The following is a 13,116-nucleotide window of genomic DNA, read 5'->3' on the forward strand; positions in this document are numbered from 1 at the left end:
GCATAATCATCTGCCTGCACTTCCTTTCTAGGGACTAGAGCAATAGGACGTCGTCATTTCTCGTGCTAATTCTAATATGGCAGAGGAAATGCCTTAACTTTACAATCAGCTGGAAGCCTTCCATTTGAAAATAAGAATACAAAGCAGTGATGCACATATCAGAGATACAAAAAACATTTAACAATATCTTTTCATTTACCTTTTGCTGGAATCAAGGCAATAGGAGGCGGGGGTCTCTTGTCCACCTCTGGGATTTTAAAAAAGAGAATGTTTATTTTTAGATGATGCATGATTTAATGTTTACTAATTCCGTGCACCTATGTCAGTCCTTTGTACAATCTGTGACTACTGCTAACATACAAAATGCCTTTGTAATTTCCAGATTTATCTCACCAGCATTGCGATGGAACGCCATATTAACAACAATGGGGAAAGGCTGAACTTTGATTCTAGCTTAAGTTGATTTAAAACATTTTCAATGAACATGAAACATTAGGAGACTATTCAGTAAGTCTAATGCTAACAAATAATGTTTGATTTTTTCAATGGTTAACTGTAAAGCTGAGGAAATACCCATGCTTTATGAGTGCTCTCTTCTGCCATAATGTTTCTGGGAGTGGTGTCTTGTGCTCCTGGATCCTCCTCCTTTCAGGAGGGATCTGATCTTAGTTAAACATTTGAAACTATTTGCTTAAATGTAGTGATCTAATCTTCCTCTTAAAACTCTTCCAGGAGCACTTGGGTGGCTCAACTGATTAAGCGACTGCCTTTGGCTTGGATCATGATCCCAGGGTCCTGGGATTGAGTCCTACATTTGGCTCCCTGCTCAGTGGGGAGCCTGCTTCTCCCCCTCCTGCTCCCCTGCTTGTGCTCTCTCTCTCTCTCTACCAAATAAATAAATAAATAAAATCTTAAAAAACAAAAACAAAAACCCTCTTCCAGGGTATAGTTAAAAAAGGGAGGGGGGTGCCTGCGTGGCTCAGTAGGTTAAGCTTCTGCCTTTGGCTCAGGTCATGATGTCAGGGTCCTGAGATCAAGCCCCACACTGGGCTCTCTGCTCAGTGCGGAGCCTGCTTCCCCCCTTCTCTCTGCCTACTTGTGGTCTCTCTGTCAAATAAATAAATAATATCTTAAAAAAAAAAAAAGGAAGTAATTGAACTAATCTTCCTTCAAAGAGCATTTTGTTTATCTGCAGGGACTGACAGCTCAGGTGAGCCAGGAAGTGTTCGGAGTTGGGCTGGAGCAGTTACTGGAAATTAGCACTGGTCCTTGGCTATCTATCGGTAGGACCGGATGAAGAGCAGCTGTGGGACAGGTAGGCAGTGCCCTCCAGAGATAACAAGAACACTCTGGTGTTACCACAGTGTGCCATGGGCAGACACAGGCACAGGAGGATGGGGAGAAAAAAAAAAAAAAAGGAAAGAGTAGAAAGTTGACAAAGAGAAAGCAAGGGCTGAGTTCTAGAAGACAGTGAGAGTGAGTGAAGGCAGAGCCTCCATTTTGGGAATTCAAACTCTTACCTTCCTCTACCCTCCACTGTTTGGGGTTTAAAACTGTTAACCTGGAGAAAAGCTGTAAGACTCAATTTTCATTAATTAATGATAATACCTGTAGGTTCTTCTTTGGGCTTCACAACAATTTTTTTGGTATCTTTCTTCACAGCTTTTTTGGTCACTAAAAAATAAGATATCAGACATAAGCAAGTAAAATGCTTTCAGGAAACAAAGAGGTTTTATTGAAATACTTTATTTTTTCATATGTTTTGATGATAGTGAGACTCTTGCCACCTAATTGCAAGATACCTGTTTCAGAAAGGTTTTGTGCTAGAATGCAGAATATGGTTTTTGGATGGAGATAGGACATGTAGGGTGATTCTACATCTTCACTGATTTTATGCCTGCCTATAGTTTTTAAAACACACAGAAAGTGAACCTAAGTGATACCATAAATAGAAAAGGACGTGTCTTTACTTTGTTTCGCTTAGATAAGAACACTTTAAATTTATCAGGATGAAGAATAGCAAGAGAATTAGGAAAGTTAAAAAATTAATAAAGTTAAAATCTATGATATTGTGGAAATTTTCTTTGTTGTTGCTGACATTATACCTTGATCATAGCCCCTACTTATAACTTGAGTTATGGCTCTTAATATTCATGAATAAATAACACTTTTTAATTTTTAAAATATGATTTAATTTCCCAAGTTCCCCAGTGGGTAGTCAAACTTAGCCCTGTTGCCAGTAGTACTCAAAGACTAAATCATTCACTAAGGTAAATTGTTACTCCTAACAAAAATATAAGTAGAAATTTATGATTTTTGATTCTTGCTCCTCTCTGCTATTAAAAGTAGATTTAAAAAAAAGAAAAAAAAAGGAAAAGTAGATGAAATATATTTAAGTCTTCATATAAATTATAAAAATGCTTTTGTTTGTTATTGAGATATATTAGTCACAATACTGGAAGGTTGTTTTTTTTTTTTTTTTTTTTCCCACTGAATTTTCCCCGAGGCTGGCTGAACACCAGCTCAAGCTCTTGATACCAGAGGTAGCAGATATTGGGGTACTAGCATGCCAAACCCTGGAAACCACTGCAGAAAAATCTGACTATGGAAAAATCTGGCTTTGACATGCAGAATTTCTTCCTGAAGCAAGGAGAATTCTGACAGCAATTCTTAACTACCCAGAACTCTAGAAAGTCCCAGGTAGTCTGTTGATTGATTTAGTTGAGCAGCTTGGGGAACAAATAGTATAATCTGTCTATTGAAATATTTGAAAAAGGAAGTTGCTTGACACACTCAAGAGCTCCTTATTAGTGAACTCATTCCTTAGATAAGAAAAAAAAATCAAATATATCAAAGATACTCTAAATCACATTTTTATAACAAAATAGCAAATTTTAAAAAGGTGTTAACCTTGTAATTGAGAAAAAGGACACTATAACTTGCAACATGACTATAAACTAGTGTGGTTTATTTCCAGAAGCTTCACTAGAAATTAAGTCTATTATTTTATTGTAATATATGTAGTTACATATAGCTAAAATATATAAAATATGAAACATGAAATATATTCACTATTCATGTTTCAGTGATTACATCAAGATGAAATAATATTAAGCATTGCATTTGGTTTGTCTGATGATTTTCAGTGTTTTAATCACCTGTCTTACACATTTCATTAGAGCAAATAATTTTGAAAGGCAATTTAACCTGTTGGCCACTAGAGGGCCAACATGTTGCATTAGACAGCATGTTCTGGTCTGTGATCGTTGATTATGTGTATTTTGACATTTAGGTAGATAGCATAAAATACCTTCAATGCGTTTTGCTGGTGGCTTCTTTTCTTCAGGTGATGGTAGCAACAGAGGAATAGGAGGAACAACCATAGGAGGGATTTCTGAGGAAAAGAAATGCCATCATCATGGTTTGGTTTCTTATTTTGTGTGAAGTATAATGAAAAGTCTTATGAGTTCCTTTCAGTAATCATAGGTGTTGTAGTACCAATTCATCAATCAGCACAAATAAAAACAGCATATACCTGTAATTGTTACTACTCTCTTGCTTGGATTTTTAATTATACAATGAAGACTACGACACACAAGGATATGTTCTGGCTCTCTACTATGGTTTGGCCTCACTAATTTCCTAGTGGTACAGAACAGTGTTGCTGCAAGCCCAGGTGTTGTGCTGGGTCTTACCCTCTGGAGGTACTGCTCTGATAGGCATGGTTGGGATTGGAACTCTGGAGTCAGGAATATCTGCAAAGGAACAATTGATGGTAAGCAGGGAGGCACTGAGACCACACATATTTATTTGACAACTAAGATGTGCTTGTCAGGCGTTTCCAACAGCAGAATCTAATACACAGACACAGAGATATTAGGATTCTTTTGTATACAACCACATAGGCATGTTTCTTCCCTGTGAAAACTGGTTCTGTTCTATGGCCACACAATTTTGGCATGATCCTAGATATCAGCTGGATGAGACCTTCCTATCTCTCATTTCCCAAGCTCACAAAGCCTAACAGTTATATTATTTCCTGAAAATCATTTTACTGAATAAGATCTTACTGAAAAACCTAAAGAATATTTTTAGACATTTCAGTTTGGCTTCTATCATTTACAAATTTCTGCTGAATATATTTGAGCAAGGGTTGATTTTTCATTTTTTGTTTGTTTGTTTTTTCTTTTTAAACTTACCAGGAGGCTTCATCTCAAGCTTAATTTCTGCAAAAGAAAAAACATGACATTTTTTGTATTTAGAGTAGTCCAGGCAGGACTATTTCAGGGATTGCAATGTGGCTTAAATGGGGGTGTTCTCTGACCTTTAGTCGTTAAGTACAGCTCTGCTGTGCTTCTTGCTTCACCTCTCGGTTCCAGTCGAGCAATTACTGAATAGACACCTAAGAAGAATCATCAAACTTTTATTTCCTGGTACGTCTGTAAATAACACTTCTTTATTTAAATACAGTATGGATTTATTTATCATTCTCTTTCCTAAAAAAAGTATTCTACATAGAATTACAGAGTGTAAGTTAGGGCAGAAATACATAAAACAGACAAGATTTAAAGTATATATTCACAGGGATGCTATCCACTAAATTACCTTCATCATCTGGGGTCACATTGTGGATGGTCATATAATGGCACCGACCATCATTCCTGAAGTTGTACTTCTGGCTCTCAGTCAGTTCTGTTGGTCCTTTGTACCACGTTACAATGGCGTCATCAAAGGACACTTCGCATTCGAAGGTGGCAGACTGATGCTCGCTCACCACAATGTTCTGTATGCGCTTCGTAAACTGAATTGGTTCAGCTGTTCAAGTACAAAGGAGAGTCAAAGTGAGATTGTACAGGGAGGAAAGTTTTCCACTGTGCTTTCCCCTCAGATATCCAAAGCCTCCACCTGTGAATCCAGCTGGAAAAATAACACAGGCTGAAAATATAGAAAAAAAGAAAGTGCTCTGTTTTGCATCAGTAACAAGAAATTATCTCCATACTTAAGTGTATTTCTTCAGGACCAACGTAACAAAGAGTAAGAAATCCACGGGAGTCCTTAAAGCATTTGCACAAAAGCAAGAGTAAAAGGGGCTTAAGACCCAAAAGTCAAATTAAACTTTAAAAATGTTAGTGAAATTGGGGCTTCAAAATAAAGGGAACATAAACTTCATTTTCCTCTGTAACTTATTCACCTCTGAAATTCTTTCCTCTGTTAGAGAATTTTCCGATTCAGGACCTAGAATTGTTTATTATCTAGTATGCCATAACTTTCTCTGTGAAACTTTAAACTCAAGAGGAAATCTGAACTTCTCAATTTCAGATGGTTCACTTTTGAGAGTTCTGAAACCTGCTTTGTAAGCACCTGTGGCCATGTACGAAGGGCTCACCCCGCCCCTCACACCGGGCATGAATGGCAAGGGTATTTAGTAGGGGAATGGGCTGCAGTAGAGGATCTTTTTGCAAGGTTTTACTTAGAAGTCTGGAATTCACTGTCTAGCTGTATCAAGAACATCTCAGACATCATAAATACTCTGGTGAGTCTTTTCTTTTTTTTGAAGGATCATATAAGAATGCAATTATTTAAAAAATGAGATGTAGTTTCAACTGGATCCTTCACATGGAAACCTACTAAAATTTTCTGACCTTTAAAATAAAACCAGGCATTGATATCCATTTAAAGCAAGCCTGAGAAGTTGAAATGTTTGTGTAAATAAGTCATCTAATTATATTTTAACAACTCTAAAAGGGCACCCACCACTATGTTGAAACATCATTATAGCTAAAATGTTGCTCACTACAGTCCCAGGGTGTCTTCAAACAGTGCATATGATCAAAGGATTAGAAAATAAGTATTATTGCTCCTAAATCCTGAGATTTCCCTTTATCTCAGAGATTTAGAAGGTTGGAATATAATCCTCGCATGAAATAATTATTTTGAAAAAGAGCTGCTAATCACATATGACATTGTTAATTTTATCTAATAAGTTTCAGACAAGTAGATTCAAAGATCAAAGGATTAGAAAATAAATATTATTGCTCCTAAATCCTGAGATTTCCCTTTATCTCAGAGATTTAGAAGGTTGGAATATAATCCTTGCATGAAATAATTATTTTGAAAAAGAGCTGCTAATCACATATGACATTGTTAATTTTATCTATTAAGCTTCAGACAAGTTAATCTCACACAAATTAATTTCTATAGACAAAAAAGATTTTTTTAGATCTATTAGATATAGCCAAGCTTTCAGCAATAGCTATAAAATCTAGTCATTTCCAAGATCTCTATCTTACAATGAGAATCATAGAGGTGAGAATTATGCAATTTACTAAAATTACAAGGGATGATTGAATTTAGCAGAATTATGGCATTCAAGTAACTGTTAGTCATGTCTTTGTTTGGACTGAAATCTGCCTTCGGTGAAAGAAAAAGAAACATGCAAAGGATCCCGCACTTGTGTGAACATGTCTCTTGATTTAGTGTGCATCTTGAGATGTGAGTGAATGCTGGGAGCCTGTGCTGGGAAAGGAAGACACACGGGCACTTTGGCCGCGCGAGGGGTCCTGCACCACATTTGCCATTGACTTTTGCACAAATAACCCCGGTGTGACCATTCACCCACCTTCGATTCTGAGCTCTGCTGAAGTTTCAAGGTCTTCATATTTGCAGGTGTACTGCCCCTGGTCTTCTGCTCGAACATCAGCAATGGTCAGCTTATGGACTTTGTGTTCCACTTCTGTCTTATGTCTAGCCTGGGGCTTAAGGATTCTGCCATTTCTGAACCATTCAGATTTTACGTTTGGCACGGAAAACTGGCATGTCATGGTGCAAGTCTGGCCTTCTTTCAAAGTAACATCCTGAAGATGCCGTTCCCAGGCAGGCTCTGGTATGACACAGAAAACATTTTGTTTAATATACATGCAGATGTGCTCAACAGTAAATTAATCTCACACGTTGCTTTTTTTTAATAAAATGCTTTCTACTTACCGATCACAGTTAGTTTAGCACTAGCGATGTGTGGACCACACACCAGCCTATAATTGCCCTGATCTTTAAGTTGACAGTTTTTGACTCTGAGTGTATGTCGATCACCATCAATACTTATTTCAAATTTATCACTGGGCTCCAGTTTTTCAGTTCCTTTGTACCATGAAAGCTTGATTTCTGGATAATTAATCTTAATGTCAATTTCGAACACAGCATCATCATCTTTCAAGACTGTCTGATTCTCAATGTCCTTGATCAGAGTGACAGGCTAGGAGAGTAAAGAATTAACACACATTAGTCACTCCTTCCCTTCTGATTCCTAATAACAGTCTGTTCACTGTATTATCTTCATGATTCACTTTACCTCTGTCTGTGACAACCTTTGCTGAATAAATGATACAAGTTCCTCAAATTCCTTTTCATCCTTCTCTGACTTCTCTATTTCCTCAATTTCCTGAGGAGGAAAAGTGTAGAAGTATTAGATATGGGGAAAAAATTGAATTGGAGGATGCATGACTATGTTCAGCTTCCATTATTGATGCTGCTTAGGTTATATTAAATAATCTCACACAGCTGTAGGGTTCTGGAAATTCAAAGGCTATCTATTAGATGTTTCCAAAGTTAATTTTTAAGATGATGCTTTTTACAAAAGATCATACCAATCTATGAGTCTCTTCTTCCTGACTTTGCTTTAGCAGTTCAAATGCTTGAAGAAGACCTCGGAAGTCAGTGATTCCATACATGCGGGCATATTTTTCATATTCTTTGGGATCAACATTTTTGAGAAGTTCCATGATATCAATTTCCTCTTCTTCTCCAGATCCTTTCTTTAAGACCGGAGTCCTGAAGGAAATCAGAAATAAACATGAATCACCTGTTTTCTACTTATTTTGAATTGCCTATCATCATTTAAAGATTACAAATATCAATAATCAATTTTCCCCCTCACAAAGGCATAGTGCTATGTCCTTTGTTTAAGAAATATTAGTTTTACTGCATTAACAATAAAAAAAAAAGTGGGTTTGGTGATGAAGTAAAGATTAGACCATTCTAACAAAGCACAGAAATTTAATTGAAGAATTTAAGAAAGAATTTGGAATGTTTGTAAATTTTACAACCAAATGAAATAATTAAAAGGAAAAGCAACAGCATTGGAAAAGCATTAATAAGGGTAAACATCATGTGTCATGGGAAAGATGTGTGGAAGGCAAATGTTGATTAATAACCAACTATATTGAAACATAATTTGTGTTGAAAGTATTGGTAATTATGGAAATGTTTCAAGGGTTGATCTAGAAAAGAATTCAGAATATGAGAAATAATACGTAGAAACAAAAATTTCATATTGAGACAGATACAGATTTCTCTGTAGGCCAATTCCTTTGTCTAAAATTTTAATAAAAACTCACTTCATTCTCAAAACTTCCTCATGATCATTCAGAATCTGCTAACCTATGCCCAAATACTGGGTATTTGCTTATACATTTCTGTGAGAATGTCTGTGTGCTTATGTTCATTTATCATCAGAATCTTGGAAGGGATGGTCTATGCCTCTTGAGAGATCTCTTTTGTGACTGGAAAATGACCACGTGTGTGTGTTTTAATTGAACTTACTTTTTCAGCATTGCTCTGAGATCTCCTTCAATCTTCTCCTGTTTCTTCCTTTCATCCACCTGTAGGTTAACGTTACTTTCAATTTCACCGTGTTTATTAAATGCAACACACCGATACAATCCAGAATCGGTCTTTGTGGTGTCTCTAATCTCCAACTTTGCTTCGTCGCCTTTCTGATGGATAAGAATGCGACCCCCCTGGTTCAGTTGCCTCCATTTCCCTTTTGTCCATTTAACATTTGGGATTGGATCACCTCCAACTTTTGCGATAAATGTTGCAGTGGTTTCTAAGGAAGAATGAAAGCAAATGAATAAAAAACTTTGATTTCCCCAAATCAGCTCTTCCAAAATTAAATCGGCAGTAAAACCATACAAAGTCAATGAAGGTAATGTACCGTTCACGAAATACTTACTTTCTACTACTCTGATACTCTGAGGTTCTGACACGAAGAAGAGTTTCCCGTCTACGGCCGCTTTCTTAGCTGCTGGGACTGCAGCTGGTTTGTCTGAAAAAGATTTACATGTTTTATTATCACAGTTACCTTAAAAGTGGAATAAATAATTCCTTTGTAAAATGAGCTTTAGGCATTTGGCAGTGTCAAAGATATCATTCACTCCAGGACTCACTACATATGAGAGTGTATTATGGAAGATAAAGCAGTTTTATAGGCATTTATAACTATTTGTAGCTTTCACATGCAGGTTGAACTACAATAGTATTTTTTATAATTTTTTTAAAGATTTTATTTATTTATTTGACAGACAGAGATCACAAGTAGGCAGAGAGGCAGGCATAGAGAGAGGGGAAGCAGGCTCCCTGCTGATCAGAGAGCCCAGTGCAGGACTCCATCCCAGGACCCTGAGATCATGTCCTGAGCCGAAGGCAGAGGCTTAACCCACTGAGCCACCCAGGTGCCCCGGCTGAACTACAATCGTAAGAGCAGTGTCCAATTTCATATTTCTAGGCTTGGCTTTATTCAATCGATTTCCTCCAGGACTATGACATTAGATTCCCTCATGTCACATTATCATAGATCATCTTTGGACCTTAGTTACACCTTCTTGGATATGGTGGGAAGAGGTATGAGAAACAGGATGGTGAACTGTGGGTAATGTCAGACAATGTGTATCAAAATTATTCCCACTCAATTATTTAATACTTCAGTTATAACAAGGAGGCTATAAATTGCAAGTGAGCATTAATTGATATTTCTGAAAAATGAATTCTATTCTTACTTAAGTTGTAAAATGCAAATCAATAGGAGCAGTCATTGGCTTAACTGGAATGCTAATTTTGAGGCATCTGTACCTTTAATGGTCACTTTGGCTTTTGAAGTGTCGCTTCCAGCCACATTCGAAGCTTTGCACACATAATCTCCTGAATCTGCTTTCACCACATCCTTCAGTTCCAGCACGGCCATCCCATTAGCAAAGCTGAAGCTGCATCTGTCTGAGGGTTTTACTTCCCTTCCCGCCTTCAGCCACTGGACCCTGATGGGTTCCGATCCCCGCACGTGGCAGCTGAGCTGCACAAATTCTCCTTCGCTCGCTGTTACTGGAGTAAGGTGCTGATCAAACACAGGTGGCTTCTTTGGTTCTGGAATTACAAAGATAGCTTTGCTTAAAAGGAACATAAAGGCAAAAAGTTTCGAAATTCCAGAAAAGAATCCAGTATTGCCTCTAACGGGTAATGAACCGAATCAGTAACCAAATCAAGACTGATTGTTCTCTGAAGGCAGTAGTTGCATTTGTTGGGGTTTTTAAGGAAGATAAAGGTTGAAAAACAAGCAAAGAGTGGATGCCATGTTGACCAAAGATCATGCAAGCTCCATGTCCTGACTAAACACTGCAAACATGGCAACTGGCAGTTCTCATAAACTTCGGTGCTGTAAGCACACTGCTGATTCCCCCGAACATGCATATAGCTGTATTTTTGCTGTGCCCTAAAAACGAAGGGCCTCCTAGGGAATTCTTCTCATCTAGAGCAGCGGTTCTTGCCGCCCTCTGGGAAAGAAAGCCAACATTTGAGTAATCTGTGAACCCACATCGTAATATGTGATTTTCCCTGGTTTTCATCTTTAGCTATGAAATGCAGCTACATTTAAAATCTCATCTTTGCCCAAAGGAAATAGCAGCTGAAGCTCAGTGTTCAACTGAAAACCAATGAGGAATATACAGGTAATGTGGTAGGAAGGGCACGTACAACTCAATATTATGTAATGGCTTTATTCAATGATCCTGAGAACTAGATATAAACATAAGGCAACAGTCATGACTGTAATGATTAAAACTTGTAATACCTACTATTAAAAAAAAATTCTATGAAGAAATAGCCTCGGAATGTGATAGAAAGTACTCATCTACTCAATGGCAAAACCACCAGGGACATGAATCATGAATATAAACCACCATTAAGGATATATTTTTTGTTTCATTACATATATTTTAAAACTAAATGCACTTAAATTCTATAAAATGAGTGTGTTTTAAGTTAAGACAACTCAAAGACACAAGCCCATTAGTGGCATTAACCTATTACCTATGCCTGTGCCCTGAAATGGCCAACTATATCACATCAGAGCTGGTAATCAAACTCCAAGCTGCTCTAAGAAGTTGGCTTGTAAAGTGATTTTGATGAATCGGCACCATAATCATCTGGATGAAGCCATTTTATGGTCAGAGGACCAGAAAAAAGGATCTCCTTAAAAGATAGTCTATTTCTTTCCCTCAAGTTAGGACTGTATACGTAAATACATCCTCCATAATATGCAGCATCTTTCCTCTCATCTTTTTTTTCCCCCTTTGAGCAAATTTTACTCTTTTGTCTGGGATTAACATTCATTTATAGGCTAGAAGATTTGGGTAGGATATGTCAAAAAATAATCCTTTAGAAATAGAAAAGAGAGTGTTTCAGAATGTGATATAACTTCTAAGTGGCAAAGCTAATGTGGTTTTCCATGATGAAATTTTAAGAATTTTTCAAAATACACATGTTCATAAAAATTTATATATTACCGAGGCATGAATTTCCAAGTAGACTTAGACTGCTAACCACCTGAGAGAATTTTGGGATATGATTCACATGCTAAGATTTTAGTCCATTTATTACAGAACACCTCCTTTGCTGGACACATAATTACAAATAGTATGTATTTCAAATAAATATATGTGGAATTATGGCCAGCCAGTGACATCATATATATTTACAGTCAGCCCTTAAACAACATGGGTTGGAATGGCGTGGTTCCCCCTTTGATACGGATGTATCCTTTTCTCCAGTTCACTGTATTGTAAGAATATATAATCAACTGTTTATATTATTGGTAAGGCTTCCCGTCAACAGAATGCTATTAGAAAAGTCTTGGCAGAGTCAAAATTTACACGGGGATTTGTTGGTGATCCTAGACTTCACGTTGTTTAAGAGTCAACTGTGTATCTTCTAGAACTTACCTGACCAACAGAGTTAAAGAAGAAATGCACAAGTCAGAAGAAATGCACAGGCCTAGCTAGCTAACAGGCAATAAGAAGAACACTGGCAGAGGCTGGGGACCACGGCGATGACTCACCTTTGATGACAATGGAAGATGTGCACAGAGCAGAGCCTGCGTCATTTGACACTTTGCATGTGTACAAACCAGCATCGCCCATGCCCGCCTTCTTGACGTGCAGCAGGAGCGTGTTGTTCTTGAATGTGATCTCACAGTTAGCCGTTGGGTGTATCTCTATATTATTCTTGTACCATGCAACTGTTATAGGTTGGGAACCGGCAACACGGCCCTCGAGTCTGAAAGAATTCCCTTCCGTTTCTTCAACGGTCTCTGAGAGTTTTTTAGTGAAACTTGGTGGGATGAGCCGCTCTGCAAGAAATGGCAAGGGTATTTGAAATGGAAGCCAGAAGCAGGTTATTGATAGGAGGCTCTTCAGGAAAATGAAGTCCTACTTTACATTAGAAGTTAATGCTAACTGACTAGATGCAGTAAATCAGTGTCCATTTCTAAACATCTCTACTTCCTTCCACAAGCTTATTCTAAACTGTCCTGTGATTTATGGAATAAATGATAAAATAACTTATGACCATTTACAGAACCATATAGCTGTAAAAAAAAGAAAAAGGAGGGTGGTCTTAGGGTCATGTAGGATATCTACAATTTTAGAAAAATATAGATTTAAGTTTTCATGGAAGAAAGTAGGTATCCATTGGTTATTGAGGTGGAATGAGAGGTGGGTGGTGGAAAGATATATCTGATATGTCAGAAATATACGTGTGTGTGTATATATGTATGTTTGTAGAATATAAGCTATAATTAATACTTTATTTTTGGCTCTATATAGTAACCATAGAACTTTATATTCTATGCAATGTTAATAAAATGTTTACAATATATTAAAAATATGGATTTAAAAAGATCACTTGTTCTCTAGAGAAATTTACTTCTTCTTCATCATTTTTATGTCATTTGTGGAAAACTGTCTTAAATTTCGCTGTCCTGATAGAAATTGCACCCTTGGAAAAGAACAG

At 37.2% G+C, this 13,116-nt stretch overlaps 1 protein-coding gene across 1 annotated transcript in view; it reads right to left on the reverse strand.

Moving 5' to 3' along the window:
- TTN (titin) overlaps positions 1-13,116 on the reverse strand; it is a 269,891-nt gene that overhangs the window by 159,538 nt on the left and 97,237 nt on the right. Inside the window, exons 97-111 of the mRNA XM_032856015.1 lie at positions 12,164-12,454; positions 9,907-10,194; positions 9,011-9,103; positions 8,599-8,884; positions 7,644-7,827; positions 7,349-7,438; positions 6,985-7,252; positions 6,620-6,880; positions 4,606-4,815; positions 4,325-4,402; positions 4,200-4,226; positions 3,696-3,755; positions 3,311-3,394; positions 1,609-1,674; positions 200-247 (exon numbers count right to left, since the gene is read on the reverse strand). Of these exons, the coding sequence (XP_032711906.1) occupies positions 200-247; positions 1,609-1,674; positions 3,311-3,394; positions 3,696-3,755; positions 4,200-4,226; positions 4,325-4,402; positions 4,606-4,815; positions 6,620-6,880; positions 6,985-7,252; positions 7,349-7,438; positions 7,644-7,827; positions 8,599-8,884; positions 9,011-9,103; positions 9,907-10,194; positions 12,164-12,454 (2,334 nt within the window). The remainder of the gene's footprint in view (positions 1-199; positions 248-1,608; positions 1,675-3,310; positions 3,395-3,695; positions 3,756-4,199; positions 4,227-4,324; positions 4,403-4,605; positions 4,816-6,619; positions 6,881-6,984; positions 7,253-7,348; positions 7,439-7,643; positions 7,828-8,598; positions 8,885-9,010; positions 9,104-9,906; positions 10,195-12,163; positions 12,455-13,116) is intronic.

The sequence above is a fragment of the Lontra canadensis genome, unplaced genomic scaffold (assembly GCF_010015895.1).
Source record: "Lontra canadensis isolate GAN:19392208 unplaced genomic scaffold, GSC_riverotter_1.0 scaffold11, whole genome shotgun sequence".
Taxonomy (NCBI): domain Eukaryota; kingdom Metazoa; phylum Chordata; class Mammalia; order Carnivora; family Mustelidae; genus Lontra; species Lontra canadensis.